Source organism: Heterocephalus glaber, unplaced genomic scaffold, assembly GCF_053883595.1.
Source record: "Heterocephalus glaber isolate CG9 unplaced genomic scaffold, H.glaber_assembly_v1.0 deba00000071, whole genome shotgun sequence".
NCBI classification, from domain to species: domain Eukaryota; kingdom Metazoa; phylum Chordata; class Mammalia; order Rodentia; family Bathyergidae; genus Heterocephalus; species Heterocephalus glaber.
Genome location: NW_028258137.1, coordinates 27331702 through 27356279, shown reverse-complemented (window position 1 = coordinate 27356279; position 24578 = coordinate 27331702). Strand labels below are relative to the sequence as shown.

At 40.3% G+C, this 24578-nt stretch overlaps 2 protein-coding genes across 19 annotated transcripts in view; one reads left to right on the top strand and one right to left on the bottom strand.

Annotated features, from left to right (window-relative positions):
• The first annotated feature begins 65 nt into the window (after nt 1-65).
• Nucleotides 66-3847, top strand: Setd6 (SET domain containing 6, protein lysine methyltransferase). Of its 3 annotated transcripts, none has more exons than XM_021256969.2 (8): nt 66-424; nt 497-641; nt 720-861; nt 986-1180; nt 1311-1368; nt 2768-2948; nt 3063-3205; nt 3388-3847. In XM_021256969.2, the coding sequence occupies exons 1-8, from the start codon at nt 197-199 to the stop codon at nt 3691-3693; spliced, it is 1398 nt and encodes a 465-aa protein (XP_021112628.2). In that variant the 5' UTR covers nt 66-196; the 3' UTR covers nt 3694-3847. The 3 variants fall into 3 exon arrangements, with proteins under 3 accessions (XP_021112628.2, XP_087061897.1, XP_004843296.2); XM_087205771.1 differs by having other exon boundaries at nt 67-424; nt 1311-1533; XM_004843239.3 differs by having other exon boundaries at nt 68-424; nt 1311-1431.
• A 1518-nt stretch (nt 3848-5365) lies between these two features.
• Nucleotides 5366-24578, bottom strand: part of Cnot1 (CCR4-NOT transcription complex subunit 1) — an 88068-nt gene continuing 68855 nt past the window's right edge. For 8 of the 16 annotated variants that reach the window (XM_087205709.1, XM_087205719.1, XM_087205712.1 and 5 more), the window contains 15 exons: nt 19977-20168; nt 19111-19253; nt 18370-18478; nt 18119-18288; nt 17215-17467; nt 14662-14910; nt 13593-13756; nt 13282-13399; nt 12079-12180; nt 10689-10862; nt 9657-9806; nt 8681-8861; nt 7053-7185; nt 5844-5978; nt 5366-5700 (listed from right to left, as the gene is read on the bottom strand). In XM_087205709.1, the coding sequence (XP_087061835.1) occupies nt 5622-5700; nt 5844-5978; nt 7053-7185; nt 8681-8861; nt 9657-9806; nt 10689-10862; nt 12079-12180; nt 13282-13399; nt 13593-13756; nt 14662-14910; nt 17215-17467; nt 18119-18288; nt 18370-18478; nt 19111-19253; nt 19977-20168 (2352 nt within the window). In that variant the 3' untranslated portion in view covers nt 5366-5621. The remainder of the gene's footprint in view (nt 5701-5843; nt 5979-7052; nt 7186-8680; nt 8862-9656; nt 9807-10688; nt 10863-12078; nt 12181-13281; nt 13400-13592; nt 13757-14661; nt 14911-17214; nt 17468-18118; nt 18289-18369; nt 18479-19110; nt 19254-19976; nt 20169-24578) is intronic. The other 8 variants (XM_087205735.1, XM_087205744.1, XM_087205743.1 and 5 more) reach the window with 1 other exon arrangement.

Genomic DNA, 24578 nt, shown 5'->3' with positions numbered 1-24578 from the left:
CAGGTATGAGGAAGCAAGCGACCACGAGTTTTTCAAATAACCGTTTTCTAAAGCCAACTAGAAACACCAGAGTGAAAAAGGACGCTGTGGAGGAGGAGCCACCCCTCCCCTTCCGTGCGGACGCCGAGGCCGCCCCACGTGCTTCCCGTGCGGTCTGCAGGGGCGGGGCTAGAGCTGCCGGAAGCGCGCTTGGAGCATGGCGACTCGGGCCAAGCGCGCAAGGCTTAGTAGCGGGCGGCCGGCGCCGGGGCCCCCAGCCCATGCCCTCGGCCCCTCCCGCCGGCCTCCCTGCGCTGCCGCCAGCCCCCCACGCGCGCCCTCTTCCCAGGCAGCGCGGGCCGCGGGCGGTGGCGAGCAGGCACCCGACCCGGTGGCCGGCTTCCTGAGCTGGTGCGGGCGGGTGGGGCTGGAGCTGAGTCCCAAGGTGAGCGGGACGGGGAGACGGGGACCACGGGCGGCGGGCGCGACGCTCTGACCCGACTCCCCCCTGGCGCAGGTGGCAGTGAGCAGGCAGGGCACAGTGGCCGGCTACGGAATGGTGGCCCGGGAGAGCGTGCAGCCCGGGGAGCTGCTGTTCGCGGTGCCGCGGGCCGCGCTCTTGTCCCCGCACACCTGCTCTATCGGCGGCCTCCTGGAGCGAGGTGAGCGCGGGCGAGCGGGCTGGATTCTTGGGCTGGCCGCGGGTCGCCCGGGACGCTTACCCTCGTGTCGTCCCCCAGAGCGAGACGTACTGCAGAGCCAGTCGGGCTGGGTGCCGCTGCTGATGGCGCTGCTCCACGAACTGCAGGCTCCAGCCTCACCCTGGAGCCCCTACTTTGCGCTCTGGCCCGAGCTGGGCCGTCTGGAGCACCCCATGTTCTGGTGAGCGCCGCGGGAGGGGTTGGGGAGCACTTGGGTTAGCAGCCTGCTCAGCCACCCAGCGTGGGTGCCCCCAAGCTCCAGACCGGTAGAGTGCGACGGGAGCGGGGCGGGGTTGTCCCCACAGGCCTGAGGAGGAGCGGCGGCGCTTGCTGCAGGGCACCGGTGTCCCCGAGGCTGTGGACAAGGATCTGGTCAACATCCGCGGCGAGTACTACGCCATCGTGCTGCCCTTCATGGAAGCCCATCCAGACCTGTTCGGTCCCAGTGTCCGCTCCCTGGAACTCTATCGCCAGCTCGTGGCCCTTGTGATGGCCTATAGGTCAGTCAGTAAAGGCTCGGAGGACTCGGCCCTTATTTTTAGAACTCTATTGAGGGACTGGGGTGTGGAGCTGAGTGTACACCCTAGTGCTTCACTTAAGCCTGGGCCTTAGCCAAGTTCTCTTTGGCAGCTTTCAGGAACCCCTGGAGGAAGAAGAGGAGGAAAAGGAGCCAAACTCCCCTTTGATGGTGCCTGCAGCAGACATACTAAACCACTTAGCCAATCACAATGCCAATCTAGAGTACTCTGCAGTGAGTGGATCCCACCTAGTTCTTGTTATTGCCTTGATGACTGGGCACCTGAGTCAAGCCATTGTTGTCATTGGGCTCCGCTTTCCTACTTCTAAAAATGAGGTGAAGTTAGCTCCTCCTGTACTTTTGGTATTCACATTACCTGAAATCATTTGAACATAGGCTAGAACCGGGTGTGGTGGTCCATGCTAGTAGGGCAGGAGGACCCAGAGTCCAGGGTCACCCTGGGCTAGAGTGGGATTTGTCTCAAAAGAGGCGGCCTGCCCCAAGTGGTGGCACACACCTGTAATCCCAGCACTCTGAGGGGCTGAGGCAGGAGGATAGCTGAGAGTTCTAGCCCAGCCTGAGCTACACAATGAGACCCTATCTCCCCCCGCCAAAAAAAAGCCCAATCCTGTGACAAACTTGTTACCATCATTTCTTTGGAACTTGTGTTGGGTGGTTTGCACAGACATATTTCATTCCCCACTAGCTGTTCTGACAGGGGAGTGTGTCAAGACTTGGCTGGCCCTGTGGATAACAGCAAAGAACTGCTAGTCTCAGTCCTTTCAGGAGAAAGGTGTGGCAATGTTAAGACCAGAGGTCTAAGATAACCGTTTTTAGACTGTCGGTTCTGTTCCGTATGGAAAATTGTGAGAAAAGTATACATTTATGGTATTAAAAATTAGCGTAGCCATTAATTTCTTAATCCTTGCATCATGGGGAGGTAGTGGAGACCGAACCCAGCTTTCTCACTGAGCTGCATCCATAGCGCCTTTTAAAGACAATGTTCCAGGCTGGGGATTGAGGTCAGTGGTTCTGGTGTCTGCCTTGCAAGCACAAGGTCCTCAGTTCACCCTGGTACCAAAAACAAAAATAAAGACAATGTTCTTAAATTGTCCAGGCTAGACTGAAACTTGGGGTCCTCCTGCCTCATCCTCCCAAGTGCTGGGATAATAGGCATGTGCCACCATACCCAACTTAATCCTTACTGTATTTTTAAATTTTTGGTACCGGGGATAGAACTTGGGACCTTATGCATGTGAGGCAGGTGGCAGAACCACTGAGGTAAATCCCAGGCCCATCCTCTTATCTGGGCTTTGCTCCTATTGCTCTTCTTAAAAAGCTATGGGCTTTTAAAGTGCTAACATGACTGAGCAGAGATGGACCTAGTTAGTACCTGAAGCTAACCCCTTTTGTTCTACAGCACAATGTCTGACAGGAACTAAAGATAGAACAGTATAGATGTAGCACGAGTCTCGTGGCTGAATACACCTGTGGAAAGCTTTTCCTAAGGCAGCCATCCTGCCAGGAATGGCCTGGGAAGTGTGGCCCCAGCTTCTCCCTTTCATCCCAGGATTACCTTCGGATGGTGGCTACTCGGTCCATTCCTAAAGGCCATGAGATTTTCAACACTTATGGGCAAATGGCTAATTGGCAGCTGATTCATATGTATGGTTTTGTTGAGCCATATCCTCACAACACAGATGACACAGCTGACATTCAGATGGTGACTGTTCGTGAAGCAGCCTTACAGGGTGAGTTTCCCAACCCAGTCTTTGACTTTTGGTTGCAATAGCTCTGCTGAATAGCAGTTAGCTTCTTGGAAACGAGCCCTCAAGTATACTGAAATTTTCCCTGTCACTTTATAGGAGTGAAAGAGGAAGCTGAAAGGCTCCTCCTATTTGAGCGCTGGGATTTCTTATGCAAAATGGAGATGGTAGGGGAAGAGGGGGCATTCGTGATTGGACGTGAGGAGGTGCTGACTGAAGAGGAGCTGACCACCACACTCAAGGTAAGGGCTGTGAACGGCTGTGTGATGCTGATAGATGAACTAGAATGAAATAAAGGTAGGTGAGAGAGGAATGGGGAGATGCGGAGGACATCTTGACGCTCCCAAGGGGGTGGTGGTGTCTCTGAATCTTCAGAAATCACAGCTAAGCCCATCATGATGAAGGGCCCCATGTTTGCTTCTAGGTACTGTGTATGCCTGCTGAGGAGTTCAGAGCTTTTAAGAACTGGGATGTATGGGGAAAGAATGAAAGGGAAGAGAACAGCTTGACCATCACCAGTATCCCGAAACTCAAAGCATCGTGGAGACAGCTGCTTCGAGACAGTGTTCTTTTGACCTTACAGACCTACACCACAGACTTAAAAACTGAGCAAGATATCCTCAGTAACAAGGAGGCCTATGCCAAACTCAGCTGGAGGGAACAGCAGGCCTTACAGGTTCGCTATGGACAGAAGATGATCTTACATCAGTTGTTGGCATTGACAAGTTAGTTCTTGCTGCCTGAAGGAAAAGCAGTAAGAACATCATCCTAAGCTGCTGAAAAAGGAAAGTCTGGACCTTTTGCTTTTATTAAATACCAAAAGGGAAAGTAGCAATGGTGTTAACTCTAAAGTGAGGGTGATTAAAGTAAAGCTAGTCAGCAGACTTGGGCATCGCTGCTAGTTGTTATTTAAAGTGACCTTAGGGGGCATGTAATATGGGCTGACCTCCAGCTTATGAGCTTTCTGCCTGCTTCATCCTGAGTGCTGGGGCTCTAGGCATGTGTCATCATGGTCAGCAAGAACAAGAGCTTTGAGGGGTGGGGAGGTACTGGGGATCAAACTCAGAACTTTGTGCTTTTGGGGCAGGCACAGTGCTACTGAGCTAAATCCCAGGCCCCAAGAACAAGAGCTTTTATAGCTGTGGTGTTCTTCTATAGCCAGGTATTAATAGCATGGGCTCTGGGTGAAGACATGGTTCAAACCTGAGTCTGTTTTGAGAGAAGCCTCCATTTCCTGGAAAGAAAAGGCTACATAATCAGCACTGGGTTGGAGTCACTGGTTGCTGTACTTGTAGCTTCGGTTGTCTAATCACTCTGAAGTTTGCACTGGGTGGCACAGTTACCATTCAAGAAGAAACCCAAAGACACTAAGGACATTCAAACCTCACGCATATGAAATTGTTTAATTTTGAAACCTTGTCCTCCCTAGCCATAAAACCTGACTACCATCAAAGGTAATGGTAAATTAGGGCTGGGGATTTAGCTCAGTGGTTTTGTCGCCTGCTGCGCAAGTGCAAGAACCCAAGTTCGATCCCCAGTGCCAAAAAAAGTAATGGTAAATTATAACTGAGATTAAGCTTTAATACCTATTTTAAAAGAAAAATTATTGGCTGGTGTCTTTAAATCCAGTATGACCATAGAAAACCCATAGTGGGGTTTGTTGTCGAAATACTATATAAAAGTAATTTCCTTGTTTAAACACTGCTGACTTAGTGGGAAAGTGTGGTTTAGCCTGAAGTGGGTCTCCCAGTGGTCCTGGGCTCTCTGCAACTCGGCTGTCCACTTTCCTTCACCAGCACTGGCTGCTGCTACCGAGAAAAGGCATGATGGACTCACATGCACATCTGACTTCACATGTAAGTGTGGAAACCACAAAAGCCACAAAATAAAACAGGGACCAATACACTCATGAAACGTTTAAATCCTTACAAAAGGGACTGTATTGGTCTGGTTGACTTTTCTGTTTAACATTGGCTGTATGGCACAAGCAGAGTGATATGGGAGACGTGTAAGATTTTTTTCCTTTCTCTAGTTTCCAAGTAGCATGAGTGATGGGGGAGCTTTAAGCCTGGTTTGGAACCAAGGTGCAGATTTTCCAGCAGGATCAGAAAGTGGGCACCTTTAGATCAGCTTTGGGAAAAGGTAAGCAAAGCCCTGTGGGATCTCAATGTGAGCCCTTCCCATGTTCCAACGCATTCACATTTTTAATAATTTAAGGATTTTTAAGGTCCTTTACATTAAAAAATACCTTGCACAATATTTAAACTGTTTTTTGCTATCCTTTGTGACACTGAGAATGTCAGAAGACAGGGAGCTGTGCCCCCAGACAAGTGCATGGCACCAGGTGCCTCTATGTACTTGCCTCGAATACATTTTGTACAGACTCAATTTCCAGACAAAGGTTTTCTTTTTCATATATTTACACAATTCAAAGTGATATTCACAGCATGTTCTAAATTTTGGCCAAGAGTCAAAAAAATGCATTTAAACTTTGGAACGTGCCCACCTAAACGGGAGGCTGACCCCAACAGTAAGTGGGACAGACACCCGAGAACCAAAGGGCTGGGAAAGTCAGGAAGTTGAAAGGATTCTTCAGTTTATGAACTTGGTGCAGTGGGACTGCAAGGCTGACACCTTTACAGTGGAGATACAGGTCATCTAACTGGCACCTGTCCCTTCCATTACTTGCTGTGCCTGCTTCTGTCCCATGCAGCACTGTGCAACCGACTGGAATAACCTAAAGAATGGAGACAATTACAAATGTACTCATGAACAAGGTTTAGAGCAGTATCTTCTAAATAATAGAACCAAACAAGATATTAACTCATGCTCAATCTTGTGTTTCACTGCTCAATAATTAAAAAGTTACTTTTGACTCACTTTTCAATTTCTGGGGCACAGTGTACAAACTCATGGTTCCAGAACTTAAATGCTGGATTTTTAATCAGCTCAATGAAAGTAATAAGAAGACCCCAAGGATGTGGCCTATTTACAATCAACCGTTCCAAGAGAACCCTGGAGAAAGAAAGAAAGGGTTAATTAACACACAAAGAAACAAACTGATGACCACAGCTCCTTTACCTTTCCCCCCTTTTTCTTGACTATTAGGGCACTTTAAAAAGTGCTTACCTTTACAAAAAGTGAATTAATCTCTGTAATACAGATAGCATGGTTAATGCATGTGGATTCTGGTTAGAATATGTAAGTATGAATCCTGGCCGAGCCCAAAGGTTCACTATTGACAAAGGGTATGAGTATCTGAAAGCTGTTCAGAGTAAAGGTGAGGATGCACATGCTTATAATCCCAGCACTTAGAGGGCTTGAGACAGGAGGGGGTCAAAAGTTTGAGCCCAACCTGGGGATTTAGCAAGACCTTGTCTCAAAATTTAAAAGGGGTTGGTGGTGCACACTTATGTGTGCACTTGTGCCTGACCCAGTGCAAAGGCCCTGGGGGTTCAATCCCCAGTAAGGCAAAATTGGTGGGGGGGTGTATACAGGGATGGCATCAGCTACTGCCGCTGCCACCACCTCAGAGAGAAGCTGTCAGTTAATGTAAGCTGTTCTGGTCTCCGGTGTCACAAAAACAAATAGTTACAACAATGATTACAGCTTATGATTCTGTACTTGTAACTAAGTATTAGGAGGAAACATCTCTATTTTGTACACAACTGTGTCCCATACTCCACACAGCATTACCAAACAACGCATAGAAAGAACTCTTCCTAATTTTTTTTTTTTTTTTGGTACTGGGGATTGAACTCAGGACCTTGCACTTGCGAGGCAGGTGGCGGGACCACTGAGCTAAATACCCAGCCCAAAGAACTGTTTTAAGAATTCAAAATGAATGGTATAGGGCAGTGATGGTGAACTTTTTGGAGCTTTCAATGATACAAATTTAGCCTGCTGTGGTCCAATGCCATAAGTTGTGCCGTAAGTTTGCCACCCCGGTATAGGATAATCATTTTTTTTTTTGGTACCTGGGATCAAACTAGGGTCTTTGCGCTTGCGCAGCAGGCGGCGAAACCACTGAGCTAAATCTTCAGCCCATAGAGTAACCGTTTTTGATGAATTTGAAAAATAAACTCTTACCTTGTGATCTGTTCCTGGATAGCTTCAGTGTTGGCCTCTGCAAAAAGGTACAGCATGGTGCAGCTGAAGTAGTGAGTGTGGCTATTTGGGTACCGCAGCTGATTTGCAATTGCATTCAAGAAGAGATACCGACCTAGAAATTAAAACATTGTAAGGAGTTGCTCTGAAAGTCCAACACAGGAAGACAAACTGTTGCCTAGGGTTTGGGTTTATGATACAGCCTCTCAGATTGCTCTATTTACCCTATAGTTTCTCAGGACCCATAGACTTGTCTATGGGTTTTACTGCTGTACTTCCCATGTTTAGAAATTAAAAGTAATATTTCAAAAATACTCATTTAAAAAAAAAAGACCCACTATATATTAACATAAATGTTAATAAAAATATTTTTTGAAGGGCCGGGGATTTAGCTCAGTGGTTTCACTGTCTGCTGCACAGGCACAAGGACTAGAGGTTTGATCCCTGGTACCAAAAAAAATTTTCTGAAAAAAAACAGCCAACAGTGTCACTTTTACCATTTGTAAATTTCTTTAATGTCACAATAGAAAAGGACAGATTCTCATTTCTGCCTCTGCAGTTAGTAAGCTGCACTACTGTAATTCATGTAGCCTCTGGAAAATTCCTCTTATTTATAACAGAATAAGAGCAATAAAAGTAAATGTGCCTTGCTATTATGAAAATAGTTTTGACCTCATAGACCTCCTGAAAGGTTCTTGAGGACACCCTGAATGATTCTCAAATCATTTTAAAGAACTATTTTGGGAATTAATATTATTAGCTGGGTTTGGTTATCTACCTTTATTTAATATTATTTGTGTTTGTAAAGTTATCAGTGACCCTAAAGGCTGTCCTGCCTTCTCTTTATTGCTGAGGTCTGGGTGTAGTATGTTTTGTTAAATTGATTTTTAAGCTATCACAAATTCCTTCTAAAAACAGGAAAGCAGTATATACACTCAAGATTAATTAGCCTCTAAAGTGTCCATAGCAAAATTAGAAGTTCTACTAAAGTTATATTGTGTTAAGGAGGACTATAGCTGGTTAACACCTAGCTGAGATCTCTATTATCTAAGAATAAATATAGAGCACCTAAGGCAGTGTAGCTCAACCAGGAAAGATGTGAACTGCAATAGTTCTACTGTTGAATTTCCTATAGAAGAGGGAGGGAAATCTTAACTAATCTTCATACAACTCACATTTAACATGCTCCCTGGCGGTGAGTACCAGTGTTGAAGAAAACAGGCCAATTAAAACTATGTAACATGAACCTATGTTTAAACAGACTACCAAAAACAGCATGTTCATTTTTATATGAAAATACCATAATTATACACCAAAATATTAATTGAAACAGCAAGATTTTGGGTAATTTTTTCCTTTATGCTTTGCTGTTTTTTCACTGAACATACAAAGATAACCAGCCAGACTTATAAATATTCTTGCCTGTGGCTTACAGCAATTGGGGGTGGCGGTGGGGTGGGTACCCGGGATTGAACTTGGGACCTTGTGTTTATGAGGCAGGGAGCAGCACCACTGATCTAAATCCCCGGCCCGCAATTTTTAGTTTTTGTGACTGGATTGTGACAAAAGGGACAATGGTCTTAACTCAACAGACTGGCAGCTCCACTCACCCTCAGTGTCCAAGTCCACAGCCAGGTTCTGGAAGATGTCCATGTGTGCCGAGTGAGTGATGGTGCTCATGGAAGGTGTGCTGCCCTTGTTGTGGATGTGTGCAATGGCCTGAGTTCCTACGTAGAGCACCAGTGCATTGATAAGCTGAAGGTTGTAGCGATTGCCAGGCTCATTGGATACCTAAAAGAGCAAAATAGGAAACTTATTCCCACAGAGCTTCAAAGAAAGGGTGAACAGCTCTCAATGTTGTTATCTAAATGTCGGTACCTGAGCCTGGCATAGCAGTGCAAGCCTGTGATCCCTAACCCTGTGATTCCAGCACCCTGGGTGGCTGAGGCAGGACGATCCCAAATTTGAGCCCAGCCTGGGGAACTTAGCTAGACCCTGTCTCAAAAATAAAACGGGCTGGGGGTGTAGCTCAGTGTGAGCTCAATCTCCAGTTCCTTACCCACCCTCCCAAATAAGGAACTGTGATTGATTAAATGAGGTGATTTTAACAAATACATATCCATTCCAAGAGTGGTTCTATCAAGAGAAACACAAGTTCCTTTGGGAACCCAAGCAAATGTCATCACTGTGCTCATGACATAACTCTGAAGTAAAGCTAAGTCGAAATACACATACTATCCCAATAATGATAAAGATTTGGAGTAAGTTTTAGTTGTAAGGTGTGGAAACATTGCTAAGATAATCCTATTTCGAGTTATTCTACATGGCAAATTAAACCCGAATCCATTTACCTAGGAAAATCTTGGGGTGCAAACACAGAATGACTGTTTAATCTATCCTTATAGAATTTCACCTTCCCAGGTTGTCTAAAGTTATAAGCTCACCCAAATAACAGGACAGTATGGTTTCTAAATCTTTAAATTGGGGTGAAAAGACTAACTTCTGAAATGGACCAAACAAAGGATGATACATAGGGAGTGCTTTCTATGGAAGACACAGGAAACAGCTTAAGCCAAACCAATTAACCTGTAGGTTGCTACGCAGATCAGACAGAAAAGTGACTGGTGATCGAGTTTTAAGATAGGAATCCAAATCCTTTTTGAATTGAGGTGGCATTACTCCAGTGAAATTGGTGAGAATCCGGGGTGCGATGTTTATTTCACTCAACATATCCACCTGCAACAAATGCCAAGAATCGCAACCAGAATCAATTGTAGGAATTAACAAATTCAATCCATGCTACAAAATGGTAGGGTTTTCTAAAACTATACATATTATACATGCCTTGAAGAGTAGACTGCCACTTTGTATTGGTTTAATCAAACTTTAACTAGAAGACTATAAAATTAAAATTCTCATTTGATAAAATATACTTCCTTTCTAAAGTAAGACAAGATACTTTTTTTATTTTTGGTACCGGGGATCGAACTCTGGTCCTTGCACTTGCGCAGCAGGCGGCAAAACCACTGAGCTAATCCCTGGCCCAGGCAAGATACTTTTGATGGATAGGTCTAGTTTATACCACTGAACAATTTTTCCTAAACTTAAGATTTCAAAGTAAGAGTCCAGAAGGAGATTCCAAGAGTTCAAGTCTTTGGAAAGCCCCAGCAGAAAAGAAAAATACTACACTTAACTACATTTTAAAAAGTGCATTGGGGGGTGGGATTAGAGAATACATAAAAATTATAGTATTTTAGTGATCCTTTCTCCTTCAACAATTTAAGTACAAGCACACACATGAAACATCTGTTAAATACAGGCATTAAAAGGTCTGTTCTGCAATTCTTTGTCATGTGGACAGCACTCAATGACTTGCCCAACACTACCGAACAGCTGGGTTTTGTAAATACAAAAACACTATGAACCAATATTTAGCAGCAGTTTTACAGCCCACCCGCCCAGCTTAATAACATTGTTCTCCTCAAACAGTGTCCTTACCTAACATAGTGTGTGTTGTGTTGTGTGTGCGTATTGGGAGAGGGAAAATACACAGCCTGCTTATCAGAAAAAGGACTAAAATACAGATACAACTTTTCCTTGAACTGTTTAGAATTTTACCTTCAGATTAGGAGTGAATGGGTCTGGGAGCCTCATGTTTCTTGGGAAGGCACTCAGGATCAAATTTCTTAATTGGATACAATTAGGTGGGATCACATCACAGAACCCATAATGGTAATCACAAAGGAACTCTGGGAAATCATGCAAAAGAACCAGCAGCACTCTTAGGGTACCCTGTTTTTATAAAAAGAAAAACATTTTCACAGTAAGAAAAGGAAGTAATATTCTTTGTTCCTAAAAAGTACACTTCAAATAACATTAGCTTTTTAAGCTTTAATCAACACTAATGTTACTTTATAAAAATATTTAAATCTAGAAATCATGAAACACTAGGTAATAGAAGTTTGTAGCCTCAGATACTAGAATAGTCTGCACAAAATAAAAATACACTGATTAAAGCATTTGTCTTAAAAGCTATGAAGAAAAAAAAAACTAATGAAAACCAAAGAAAGCAGAAGAAAAAGAACAATTAAAATTTTAAAAAAATGACTCAAAGTAGGAGAGGAAAAATTAAAAGCTAAAAGTTCTGACAAGCCCTACCAAGACTGATGGAGAAAAGAGAAATTGCCAGTATCAGTAAAGAGGAAACACTATCAGTAGATTCTACAGACAAAAAAATACTGACAATTTTTATTAAATGATTTTTCTGCAAATAAATTTGACAGTTCAGATAACATAAGCAGTACATATACTAGAACTCCTTACTTTTTTGAGGCAGGTAGTGATTTCTTACACAATTCACAAAAGGTCACATTCACTATAAGTAGAAAATTAATTCTGACAACAGTTAACTTTTAAATGTTCCTCAAATAACACTCCTTAAGGGAGTGAAAATGCAAAGTTTGAGAGTGGGAGATACTTGAATATACATCAATAAAAGGCTTGGATTCATAATAAATGAGGAACTCTTATTTTAAAAACTAAGAAAAGGCTGTGGGGTATGGCTCAGTGGTAGAGCATTTGCTTAGCATGCACGAGGCTCTGAGTTCAACCCACAGCACTGCCCACCCAAAATTAAAACTGGAAAAAAAAAAATCCAATAGAAAGATGAACAAAATACTGGAAAAGGAACATCACAAAAAGGCTAATCTCCATAAGAGAATTTCATTAAATCATCAAGGAAATGTAAATTAAAACCTCCGCAAGATCGTCCTGTACGCAACTACCAAAATGGCTAAAATGAAAAAACTCAGGCATGCCGAGATGTGGGAAAGTGTAACTGATGCACTGAGAAGTATAAACTGGTGCGGGCACTTGATAAAATTGGATTTTAATACTTTTCTGAATACATTATACAATAAAAGCTGGATAGCTAAATCCTCATATATCCAAGTAGGTTTTCTTTTTAAGCCCTGAAAGTTATTTTAATTTACAAATACAAATTAATTACCTTGTAGAGGATTTGCATAGGTTTGGTGAGTTCGACATTTCTAAGGAAAGGCGCTAAATATTTGAATAAATCAATCAGTAGCTGCGCATACATAGGCCATCCCTGAAAAAAAGTACATGAGTCATAATTACACTTATGTTTTCAGTCACCAAAAAGGTGCCACAGAGCTATGCTGTTGAATATCATCTTCATACTACTGTAAGTAGATAATCCCAACACAAGACTAATTTTTTTTTTTTGTACTGGGGAGTGAACTGAGGACCTTGCGGTTGCGAGGTAGGCACGGTACTGCTGAGCTAAATCCCCGGCCCTTGTAAGAAACTTTGAGAGGTAAGGAGACCTTCAGGAAATTTCAGGCCAACTGAGAACGAACCCAAGGGTTTTTACCTAATTGTACATTTTAATTGAGTCTAGAGTCTCAACAGTTTGGTGAGTTTACAGCGTGAATATCCTCCATTTTTAGCCAAACAGCCTGCTTACTTCCCAACCATGCCAATTATGTTCATTCTTGTATAATTTTATTGAATATGCTGTGTTCCCTCCTCCTGAAATGCCCTTCTTTAAACAAAACCAAATTCATAAATTCATGTAAATAGTTTCATTTTGGGGGGCCAGTTTACTCTAGCATATTAGTAGCCATGTTTTCTAGTCTGATGGATGGGACCAAGGATACTTTCTATAGTACTCATTTCCTATCTAATTCCAGGATGACAGAATAAATTTTCACACACTCTGTGGTGCATTTGCAACTAGAATAACTCTTTAATAGAACTTATCAAAATCAAAGTATATCCCAGGGTAAAGGGCATAGCTCAGTGGTAGAATGTTTGCCTAGCATGTATGAGGACCTAGGTTCAATGTTCAACACTACCACGCCCAGGAAAAAAAAAGTTGCCCCAGGAGTCCTCAACCTTAAATGTGAGTGGGGTTTCAGCATTTAGACTACAAATTCGTCATCCAGCCAGATGCAGAATCCCTGTACCCACAGATTCATTCAGATGTCTAAGAAGGTTAAAAACAATTTCAACTTGGAGACTGACAGCTTCTCTTCCCTGAATTTACTCATCTAAATACAGTAATTCTCAAATAAGCTTGGAAGAAGTACAATGACCATTAAATGACTAATTGAAATCTACAGGCAGCACTAATAAGCAAGCCCCAGGTAGTTAGTCTTCATCTGTAGGAGATAAACTGCAGCCACACCTTCTGCTGTGGCGTATGTGCCAACATTCTTGCAATAAATATCCGATGGGAGATCAGTTCAAGCCAGGCATATACAAAGCCAGGAGCTTTGGTAGGCCTTAAGATGTGGAATGTATTGCTAAAAGAGAAAAACCTTAGTCAGAAGGCTGGTCAAACATAAAATACAGTGAACAATATATGAACGTAAGCCACATGCAAGCTGTCTTACAAATCAACATACCTCAAAATACTACACAGAAGTTCTACTAAAATTTTACTACATGTTCAGCAGCCTTTAACAAGAAAACTCTATTAAACCCAACAATACTCACCAGAAAGCTGTGAGTGTCTGAAAATTAATAGTTTCCAACACATGCTCAGGTGCATTGAGTTCTAAGAGCAGCATGATAAAAATCCGATGGTAGGGAAGCTGCTGAAATTCACTTTGCCGAACATCATGATCCTGTAGGAGAACTCCCACTACTATACCAAGGACCTACACAAAACAAAGAGATTGCAGCCAGCGTGTCATACAGACAATTCACTTGTCACTTTCAACTCATGCTTTTTTTTTTTTTTGAAAAACGATTTATTTATTAAGTCTTACATTAAAGGAAGGCTATATATCATTTGAATACAAAACTACATGCTGGCAGCCAAAAGGGCCATACATTTGCTTGCCTTGGCCTATAGTGTTCTATTTTCTTTGAATTTTAATATCCTCAGACCAAACCTGTATATTCTTCACAAATGCCCACTGGTTTTTCTAAAGCACTATAGAAATCAGGATGACCCCTCTCTCACATTATCATCTTGACATAATCCAACAATCTAATCCTTCTAGTCAGAACTGAAATTGACAGGTGGCAAATGGTTTACACCTAGCATTTAGTAAGTGGCCTGGGGAAGCTGTTGAATATGCTCAGTCTCAAAGAACTGTCCTGGCTCACTGAACAGTGAAGAATGTGAAGAATTCATTTCTAATTTTCCCAAACTGAATTTAAGTCCATTTTCCACATATCTTGGCATTACTTTAATATTCAAATTTCTGAGAACCCCACTGTCACACCTGATATCTGAATTATCAGTCTGTTAGCTGTAGATATTTTAGTCATCTATTCACAACTATTTTGTGTACGGGGGCAAATCTCATACTACCTAAATATCTTCTATTATAATCATTACCAAAACTTTATCACACTGAAATATATATTACTATTTAAAATTTTAGTCAAGGCACATTCTTTTTCTCAAATTTGGTGGGTATGTATGTATATTATTTCTCAATTTCCGGAGAGAAAGAGTTGTTACATTGAGGGGAAGCGTTGGGCACAATGGAGTTGAGAAACATTTGATACAGACTTCATATGTACAAAGACCAGGCAAGAAAGGACTGCAGACCTTGTTCAGCAGATTAATCTTTGTGACAGTGTTGGTAGCCTCCCCTGAGTGCTTCACTAGCAGTGCAATGAGTCGGACAAAGGCATCCAGGTTGTGATAGCACTTGGCTCGGATCATAGTGGGATTAGCAGCAGGATTGTGCTGCTGCTCAGCCTGAGCACGGTAACTGATTTCAACACACATTTCAGTACATAGACGAAAGAATCTTGTTATGAGGTCATCAGTCTTCAGTATTCCTTGCTGGTGCATCTGCCATGGAAACAAAAATAGAGATGCACCATGAGTTAATGCCTAACAAACGTTGTACACCTTTGCTTTCATGTTCTCTCATTTGTTCCTACTGACACATTTCTTAATGTAAAAAAAATGTCACTGGAGAATGACTTCCCCATTTAGGAACCGTGACAGAATTCCTCCACATTTAAGTTTCATGGAAAACACAAAAGGGGGAAATTGACAAAGAGATATGCCGATTGTAAAAAGGTTTTCACCAAATAATTTGGAAAATTATGCAAGTAAAATCAACTTCTAATAACTGCCACGTTCAGATTAAGATAGTCTGGAAAATTTATCTTCCTCCCAAGAGAAGACTAAATTACATATATTTGAATTTTCAGATAACTTCTCAAAAAATTAAAGATAATTTCCTCTGACAACTAATAAAGATTTCAGAACCCCAAAGCTACCCTCAATCATAATTTGTACAATAAGTAGGTATCAAATAAAAATACCCACAGATTATGTCTAGCTATTTTAATATAATGAACTACTACATTAAATTATAATAAAGTGGAAAAGCCAAGTTTACTTATAAGAGAAAAAACTATAAATTATATGACATATGAACTGGAAGTGAAGCAGGGCAGTATTATTTGGCTAGTATTTAAAAAAAAAAAAAAAAAAAAAAGGGCCAGGGATTTAGCTCAGTGGTTCCAGCACCTGCCTTGAAAGAGCAAGGTCCTGAATTCGATCCCCGGTTACCTGCCCCCCCCTAAAAAAAGACAACAGGGAAATACACATTAAAGCTGCAGAGTAAGGTCATCAGCACATACTAAACAAAGAAACCAACCAAGAGAAAAATCTGACAAAAGTTATCCTAGAATTTTAAAACAATTCAAATGTTTCTTCATAAGCAACCAAAACAACTAAACAAGTAGACTATAATAACATACCCTAGCCAAGACAGGTGGCCAGCAGAGGGACTTTTGTCTACATGGAAATCTGAAAAGGTGCATGGAGGGAAGGGGAGCAGGTGGATAGCGGAAAACGGACCAGTCTGTTACGATAAACTGGAAAGGGGGGGAGGAAGTGATGCTTGAAAGGATGCCAAAGAGATCAGAAAAATGTAATGCATAATCTTTTTCAAGACAGAGTGATGAGACCAAATAAACCTGCAGGAAGAGGTGAAACAGGTGCCACATCCGTGAAATGGCAATAATCACAAAACCCAATATTCAAATCTTACATCCAAATAAGCAATTAAACTATGAACATGCAATAAGAGCTTTTAATTAGGGTGTATCTTATAATTTCCTGGATTCTTTTAGGGGAGTAATTTACTTAGTATATAAATAACATTCATCTTAAAAAGTAAATATAATTTTTAACAACTTCTGGAATTCAAATCAGTTCTTCCACATTCAATTGTTATTTATTTGAAAATAGACCTAATTAGTAATTTTTTTTTGGCAACACACTCAAATTGTGGTTCCAGTTTGGGGTTTTTTTTGGTACCAGGGATCAAACTCATGACCTTGCACTTGGCAAGGCAGGCGCAGTGCCACTGAGCTAAATCCCCGGCCCTGAGGTTCCAGTTTTAAGAAATGGTCAATCTACTGAAATAAAAATATAGCTCAGTCTCAAATATTATACCAGTTCTACTAAAGAAATTCAATTCAGCAAAGTACCACTCTTGCCAAGTTACAGTTTGGATACTACTTTAATCCCTCATAGGAACTGAAAGCAGCCAATGATGATCAAAAACAACACCAAATTTAGTGTGGCTCTTTCCCTATGTTTTTTTCCTGTTCATCTTATCCACACATTCCTGCTGAACCTTGATTTTTAGGTATTACAGGTGTAGTTCCTAATATTTGAAACTCCATTCTGCATCAGATTTAACTGAAATGCTGAAAACTATTTTCCAAAAGAGTATGTGACCATTTTAGGTAGATAAACTACTTCAATTAGAAAATACAATAAAAATGCTCTACCATTTAAGTATTTGTTTTTTGTATCTTGGTCTTTTAAAGCATGAGCTATTAGAATTTCTTAGTCTGTAATCCATCGCTGATGATCAAGCTACTAAAATTTTATTAGGCAGCTTCATTATTTATTATCTTATCCCCTGTATGTTAAGTAGCTGTGACAAATGGAATGGGAAAAATAGGACTAAAAGGGGTACAGGGAGTGCTGACTTTACCACTGTGATCAACGATGCAGAAACACACACTTTTAGTTTGCATGAGTACGGAGGTAACTAACTGTCTGACCACAGGTATATAATACTAATACTAGAAGTATCACACCCTACGTATGTTGAATAAAAAGCACCTTTCTTTCCAAAAGCTCTACCTGTCCAACAAACGCAGAGAAAGCTTTGGTACTGTCACGGCCAGCTGCTGCTGAATGGTAGAGATTCACCCATTCCCTCAGAAGATACTCTGCCTTCTCCCTCAGGCCTGGAGGGTCATCATACTCTGAGGCTTGAGAGATCCCAGAATGCATCATAAAATTAGGGCCTCCATGAGCACGATCAATCATTGCTTCATAGTTGGATCGCACTACTTCCATCAGCTGGGGCAATCTAGTACAATAAATCCAGAGTGAAAATCAGTCTACTCGTGGTTGTGATTTCAAAGACATACAGTTGGACAAATGATTATTTAACAGAAATCACACAGTGAAGATCACTTCATTGGAGACTTTCTATATTTAAAGAAAACTATTCTTGGTCTCGTGTATCTGTTTACTTATGAGGACATATAACATAAAAATGACATGTCAGTTAAGCTACTTCATCAAAAAATGTGACCACTGAAATGGAGCTGATGTTTAGAATTAACAAATAATTCACTGTTTGCCTACTATGTGCCATACTTTCTCTTAACTTTCGACAGTTCTTTGAGAATTTCCATTTTACTTAAACAGGCTTAGAGAAGGTTAGGTCCACTTGCCTAAAATCAAGAGACTTTTAAAGTGGCAATGCCAGGGCTTACACCACAACCACAGGCTACTAACACTAAGCGAGCAGTCATTATACACTACCCTACACCAAGAAGACCTTACTGGCAGTTAAGCTTTCGTTACTTCCAGGGACAACATTAGGCCTAACTAAAGTTTCTCATTATGATTTAGATAAAGCATTTATAACAAATGTTAGCAAGCCTGCACATTAATTTCTAAAGCACATTCTCAGACTGCTGAAAGCAGAGAACCCAAAGCATTTCATCCTCACCCTTCTGGAGCATTGCCTCTGGAGTGAGCATTAATCCTCATGAGGGTTTCAATGGTGTGGAACAGATCTGCCTCAGTAACGTGGGAAACACTCCTTTCATCCACCAGCAGGATTTTTACCAACTGCATAGCAAATGCCACAGCCATGTAGTTTAAACCATTTTCCATTGACTGGAAATATAGAAACACAATGTGAGAGAGAAAAAATAGAACAAAATACTAGGGTTTCTTTTTTGAAAATTCCTTCCATACCTGAGCTAGATGAAGATCATACTGCTGCATGTTAACCAAATGATTGCGAATTAGCAACTCCACAGCCTCCACATTATATTTATATTCATCTCGACATTCAATTAGGCACCTAGAAAAGTCAAATCATTTATTCATATACTTAACAATACTATATCATGTAAAAAAAAAAAAAAGGCATTTTATTCAATGGAAATGTGTTCCAAATTAAGGGACCCTTAAGAGTCAATTGCACAAATCCGTATCCAAAGTTTAAAACAGCCAGTAGTCTAGGGATATAGCTTAATGGCAGAGAGTATGTTTAGCATATATGAGGCCCTAGGTTCAATCAATAGCACCAAAAACACAAACAAATCACAAAAACAGTTGATAATAAAGAAGAGACAGCCCAGAGTTTTGAATCTAGCCCAATGTCAACACAGCTCAGGCTTTGCTTTCAAATTCTAGGGAAAAGGATTCCATTTATGACATTAAAATATTTACCTATGAACACTATCACTATGTAATCTCTGAAACAAATGACCTACAGTTTATTCCCTCAAACAAGGGACTAGTTTTCTGTAACTATCATTGGGAGAAAGGGGAGACTAGATAAGACAATTCAATAATTCTTTTATTTTTTGGAATTAAGAAATTCAAATGTTCCATTTACCATCTAGAAAAAAAGGGAAAATTCTGGTAAGAATTAGGACCACATACATCAAAAGCCAGTCAAATAATTTCTATTCCAAGATGAGTACTGACCTTGTGATCTGTTTGTTGCACCATGGAGATCCATATGCCCTGCCATCTTGCAGAGCTTTTAGTACCAAGAGGTGGCACTCCCTGTAGCGCAGCAGTAGGTCAGCATCAGCACCACTTGTGGCATCTAATAACCCTTCTACTGCCTATGGTCAAAACAAAGTATTCAGAACCATGGAAAAATGCAGTACAGTACTTGACTCAACTATCAGAGCTAGAAATCAAACCTCAATGCAAATTACTATACACAGTACTTTCTAAAGCCTAAAGTTACTATCTCCACTACTACAAGTTCTACCTAGTTTAACTTCATTCTGTTACTTCTTCACTCTCCTGAAACCCTCTGCAGTCTTTACAGCCAAAATATTCCCCCAAATACTGGATCAACTTGTCCCTCAAAATGTATCAGAGCTATCTTTCTACAGTTTCCTCAGCAATCTTACTTCCAAAAAACTTTCCTTTAGGAAAACTAAACTTTCCTACTTTAGCATCCATAACTGCTATTACTACATTCTTTAGGACCTTCACATTGGGCCTACATCCTTATCTCCCTCTTTTTCTGGAGATAGAATCTTGCTAAGTTGCCCAGATGGGCAACTTGTGGTAACTAATTGGTGATTTTGCCTCATCCTCCCAGAGTGTTGGGGATTACAAGTGTATACTAACCCTAACCCAACCACACCCAGCTTTTGCTATAACTACATTCTAACACTGGAGAAAAGTCAGCTATTTATATAAAAGAACTTGATTTTTTTTTCTTACGTCTTAAACATAGCTACATTAAGTACAAAGACAATAACAGCACACGTCACTAATGTTTACAACTACATATTTAACTCACATGTATAAGTAAAAGTTTAAAAACCAACCTTCTGGAGTAATCCAAGAGCAGCTATGGCATCCCGAGAGTTTCGAGATAATACTACAACTTCCAAAAGACTTCGAAGAGCCTGAGCTTGAGGGTTCATGGCTAAAGTTGGTGGAATGGCATGTAGGTGCTGCTCCAGTTCTGTAATGCACTTATCATAAATCTGAGCTACATCATCTGTTGCCCAAGCTTGCTGTTTCAGAGAAGGAAAAACAGAGAAAAGCAAAATATTTCAAGTGTTTTCACTGGCACACATACCTAACAGAGGTACACTAGCATGTTTACTCCCTCTATTATTTCATCAAAATAGAGGACTTTTGCTAATCCCCTTCTTTTTGAGCTACTCAGTCTTAATACTATTAATTGGGGTGGGTGGGGCAAGATCAGTCCAGGGACAAGGGTGATTGAGTGGGAAGCCTGGCAGATACTGGCACAACCAAGTGATCAGAGATGGCAGCATTGCTTGTGACATCTAGTAGGCTAAGTAGTAACAGTACTCAGACTATCAAGTTGTTTGCCAGAATATAGAACACTGGATTCCACTGCTCCCAGGGCAGAAGTGGTGAGCCAATCCCAGAGCCCAGGAGGAGGCTCTCCAGCTGCCATTCCAGCAGCAACCCTCCCCGCCCATGGAAATGAGAAGACAAGTTAACAAGCCTCAAAAACAGACTTCCAGATCACCTACAGCAACCCCAAGGGAAACAAGATGGAACAATCTGATACTCAACCAGATGGACTCCCTGATCTGGCAACAAAAGAGGATCTGGAAAATATGAAATCAGAAATAATTTCTCAGATAACAACAAAGATTGTGCCCATAGTGTAAGACATGATTAATCTAGAGAGGACACAGATAAAAAAAATGGAATATGATGGAATCCCAACATAGGAAACAAATGGAATCCATAAACAGATACAAACAGATTTCCAAAAGATTAAAAACTCCATTGAAAGTCTGCACAGCAGAATGAACCAATGTGAGGATAGAATTTCACATACAGAAGATAAGATTGCAATTAGTGAGGAGGAAAAGAAAAATTGCTTTAAAATTGTAAGGGAACATGAGAAATCAATCCAGCAGCTGCTAGATGATGCAAAGAATAATATAAGACTGATTGGAGTCAATGAAGAAAGAAGAGAGAGTACAGATGACATAAAAAAACTGTTTACAGAAGTGATGGCAGAAAACTTCCCAAGGAGGGGAAAAGAACTTGACATACAGATCACTGAGGCATATAAGACTCCAACTAGCCTTGATAAAAAAAAAATCTACACATAGGCATATAATAGGATTCCAGAAACCCAAGAGAAGAACAAAATTCTACAAGCAGTGAGAGAAAAGAAACAAATCACATACAAAGGAAAGCCCATCAGAATCACAACAGACTTCTCAATGCAAACCCTCAAGGCAAGAAGAGCTTGGAGTGATGTATTTCAAGCCCTAAAGGAAAACAGCTTCTAACCCAGATTGATGTACCCTGCAAAACTATCTTTCAAAACTGATGGTGAAATAAGATACTTTCAAGATAAAGAGCACCTTAGAACTTCATGAATACCAAACCAGCCCTCCAAAAAATTTTAGACAATATCCCAGGAAAAGACGATGAGGATCACAACCCCAGGAAGCCCAGCAGAATGAATCCATTGGGCGTGACAAATTAAATGCAAAGGGGAAGAATCTAAGAAAAAGAAAAAGTCGTAACAAGGCTTTTAAAACTTTTAACTTCATCTCCTTAATGAGTGTATAATTCAATCTTGTTATTGTACTGATCAGTATTTTTCTGATTCTAGTGTTGCACACCTTTCCTTGTGCTGTACTGGCTATCATCTTCTTGTGTCTACTTTTTAATTAAGCTGCCTATTAATGAGCTGTCAAGAGTTCTTTATATAGTCTGGTCATAGGTTATATGCATTGTAAATATGGTCTGTTTAAGAACTACTCTTCATTTTCATGATGTCATTTAAAGTTCTAAATTTTGATAGAATCTCATTTATCAATTTTTTCTTTTATACATCATGTCTTTTGTATCCTAGGAAGTTCCTGCCTACCCTAAATTCATAAACATTTTCCCTTATAATTTCTTCTTAAAGTTTCATAGTTTTAGGCTTTTATATTTAGGTTCATAGATCCTTTCAAGTTATTTTTATGTATGGAAATAAAGGGTTGAGGTTAATTTTTTATATACGGATACCAGGTGTTCTAGTGCCATTTGCTGAAACTGTCTTTTCCTCTGCTCTTGAACTGAGTTTATATTCTATAAAATGTTAATGTTAAATAATCTTTCAAACCTCAGTGGACCATATATGTGTGGTTCTACTTCTAGATTCTCTGTTTCATTCCAATTATCTATGTCTTTCCTTACACCAACACTGCCTTGATTACTGTAGCTTTAGAAGAAGTCTTAAAATTAAGCACTAAATGTCTTCCAACACTTTTTTCTTTTAACTTTTTTAGGTCTTACATAATTTTTAAATTTCAGTATCCAATTCTTTATTTATAGCAAGTATACACAGACCTGAATTTTTATATATACCTTGTGTTTTCTAATCCTGCTAAAGTCAAAAATACAAGTTCTAGGGGCTCCTAGAGATTTCTTAGTATTTTCTCTGTAGATGATCATTTCACCTACATATAAAGATGAATTATAAATTATGTATTATATATATTATATATTTATGAATTATAAATTATAATTATAAATAATTATAAAAATGATTGGCTTCTACCTTGCCAATCCTATCCTAATTGTGTCATTTTATTGCCAGATTATTTTGGTTTACGCCTATGTTTCAAAGTTTAATGGACAGATGAAGAGTAGGCATATCTGCCCTTGTTCCCCACCTTTGGGAGAAAGCATTGTATCTTTTCCATTCATATAAGGCATTTTTGCTGGAAGTATGGAGTACATGTCTTTGATCTGTTGAGAAGGTTCTGTTCTACTTCTAGTCTCCTGATAGCTTTTACCATGAACAGCCGTGGAATTTAGTCCAATACTTTTTCTCCAACTAGTGACAGGATCATATGGCTTTTTCCTTTCCTCAGTTAAAATGATGACTTTTGGGAGTGGGTCTTCCAATGCTGAACCAACACTGCCAGCCCTATAATAAAACCACTTTCTACATCCTGCCAAATCTGACTTCTAAGAGTTTGTTTTGTTAAACAAATTTCTATCTATGTTCATACTTTTCTCTTCTACTGCCTTTATCCAGTTTTAGAATTAGCACAATGTTGATTTCCTAAAATGTGGGGAGAAGTGTTCCTTCTTTTTTCTGCTTTAAATGTTTGATATAATTTATCAGTTAAAATGTATATAAGCCTGTTGCTGTCATATAGGTAGGTTTTCAAGCTTGGAATATACTTTCCTTAATAGGTGCTATTCAAATTTTATATTTCCTCTAGAGTTAGCTTCATTAATTTGTCTTCCAAGGTACTTCTTAGAAGTTGACAAATTTATTTCAAAAAAGATTTCTGTAATATGCTTTCTATATCCTTTTAAATTCTGTAGAATCTTTGGTAATGTCTCCTAGATCTTGATATTGTAATTTTTAAAATGTATAATTGATATTGTGTAATAGGAAGAAAAGGTATAAATGAGCAGGGGAAGTGGGAGGGGTAGGGGAAAGGAAAGAAGGGAAAAGAAAAAATATGAGAAAAAGAAAAAAATGGAAACAAAGCCTTTGCAAATAGGAACGGGTGGAGAGGGTGAAGGGAAGGCAGGGGAAGGGGAAAAAAAAAAAAGAACCAAGATACTCATAAGTACAAGATCCCAATGATGAATGTAACTGTATTTTAAACTTAAAATGTACCAATAAACTTAATGGGGGAGAAAAAAAACATAGAACACTGTATCATTTCTGTTATATTTCTCTGAAAAATGTATTACCTAGGACTGGGGATGTAGCTCAGTGGAAAAGCATTTTCCTAGCGAGCACAAGGCCCTATGTTGGATCCCTGGCACCACAAAGAAGAAAAAAATTAATACCTACACTTGGCCAAGAGAATACAGTGGACAAACCCAAAATCAGGCCATTCTAGAAAATGATGGGTTTATACAGGTCATGAAAGAAGAGAAAGCCAAGGGAGATTTCAAGAAATGATAATAATTAGGAATTTTACTATACATTAATGGGATAATTTGGTTAAACTTGAATGAGGACTAAGAATTAGATGGGAGTAAAGTGTCAAGGTTTATTTCGTGAGTTTAATCTTTATACTGTGGTCACTTAGAACTTTTTGGTAAGAAATATAAACTAGTTGTATGTGGTGGCCTGTGTCTATAATCACAGCTATTTGGGAGGCTGGACAGAAGAATCATACATCAAAGGCCAGGCTAAACAACACAGTAAGACCCTGTATCAAATACACAGATAACATGCACAGGATTTGGGAGTAATAAGACATCAGGTCAGCAACTTACACTTACTTGGCTCAAGGGAAATGGTTTTCTTTAAATTCCAACTTTTCTTGTGAATAACTTTCAAAATTTTAGAGGCTTCCCACCCCAAAAGGAAAAAAATCATGAGGTTATCATGCATATTCCTTTTTCAGGGATGGGGGTGGCACTATGGATAGAACTTAGGGGTGCACTATCAGAGCTACATC

What these genes read in the sequence shown, in the direction of transcription:
- Setd6 (XM_087205771.1), top strand. Translation starts at nt 197, where the DNA reads ATGGCGACTCGGGCCAAGCGCGCAAGGCTTAGTAGCGGGCGGCCGGCG. An exon ending in CGGCGGCCTCCTGGAGCGAG is followed by an intron (nt 642 to 719) that starts GTGAGCGCGGGC and finishes GTCGTCCCCCAG; the next exon opens with AGCGAGACGTACTGCAGAGC. An exon ending in TCGTGAAGCAGCCTTACAGG is followed by an intron (nt 2,949 to 3,062) that starts GTGAGTTTCCCA and finishes GTCACTTTATAG; the next exon opens with GAGTGAAAGAGGAAGCTGAA.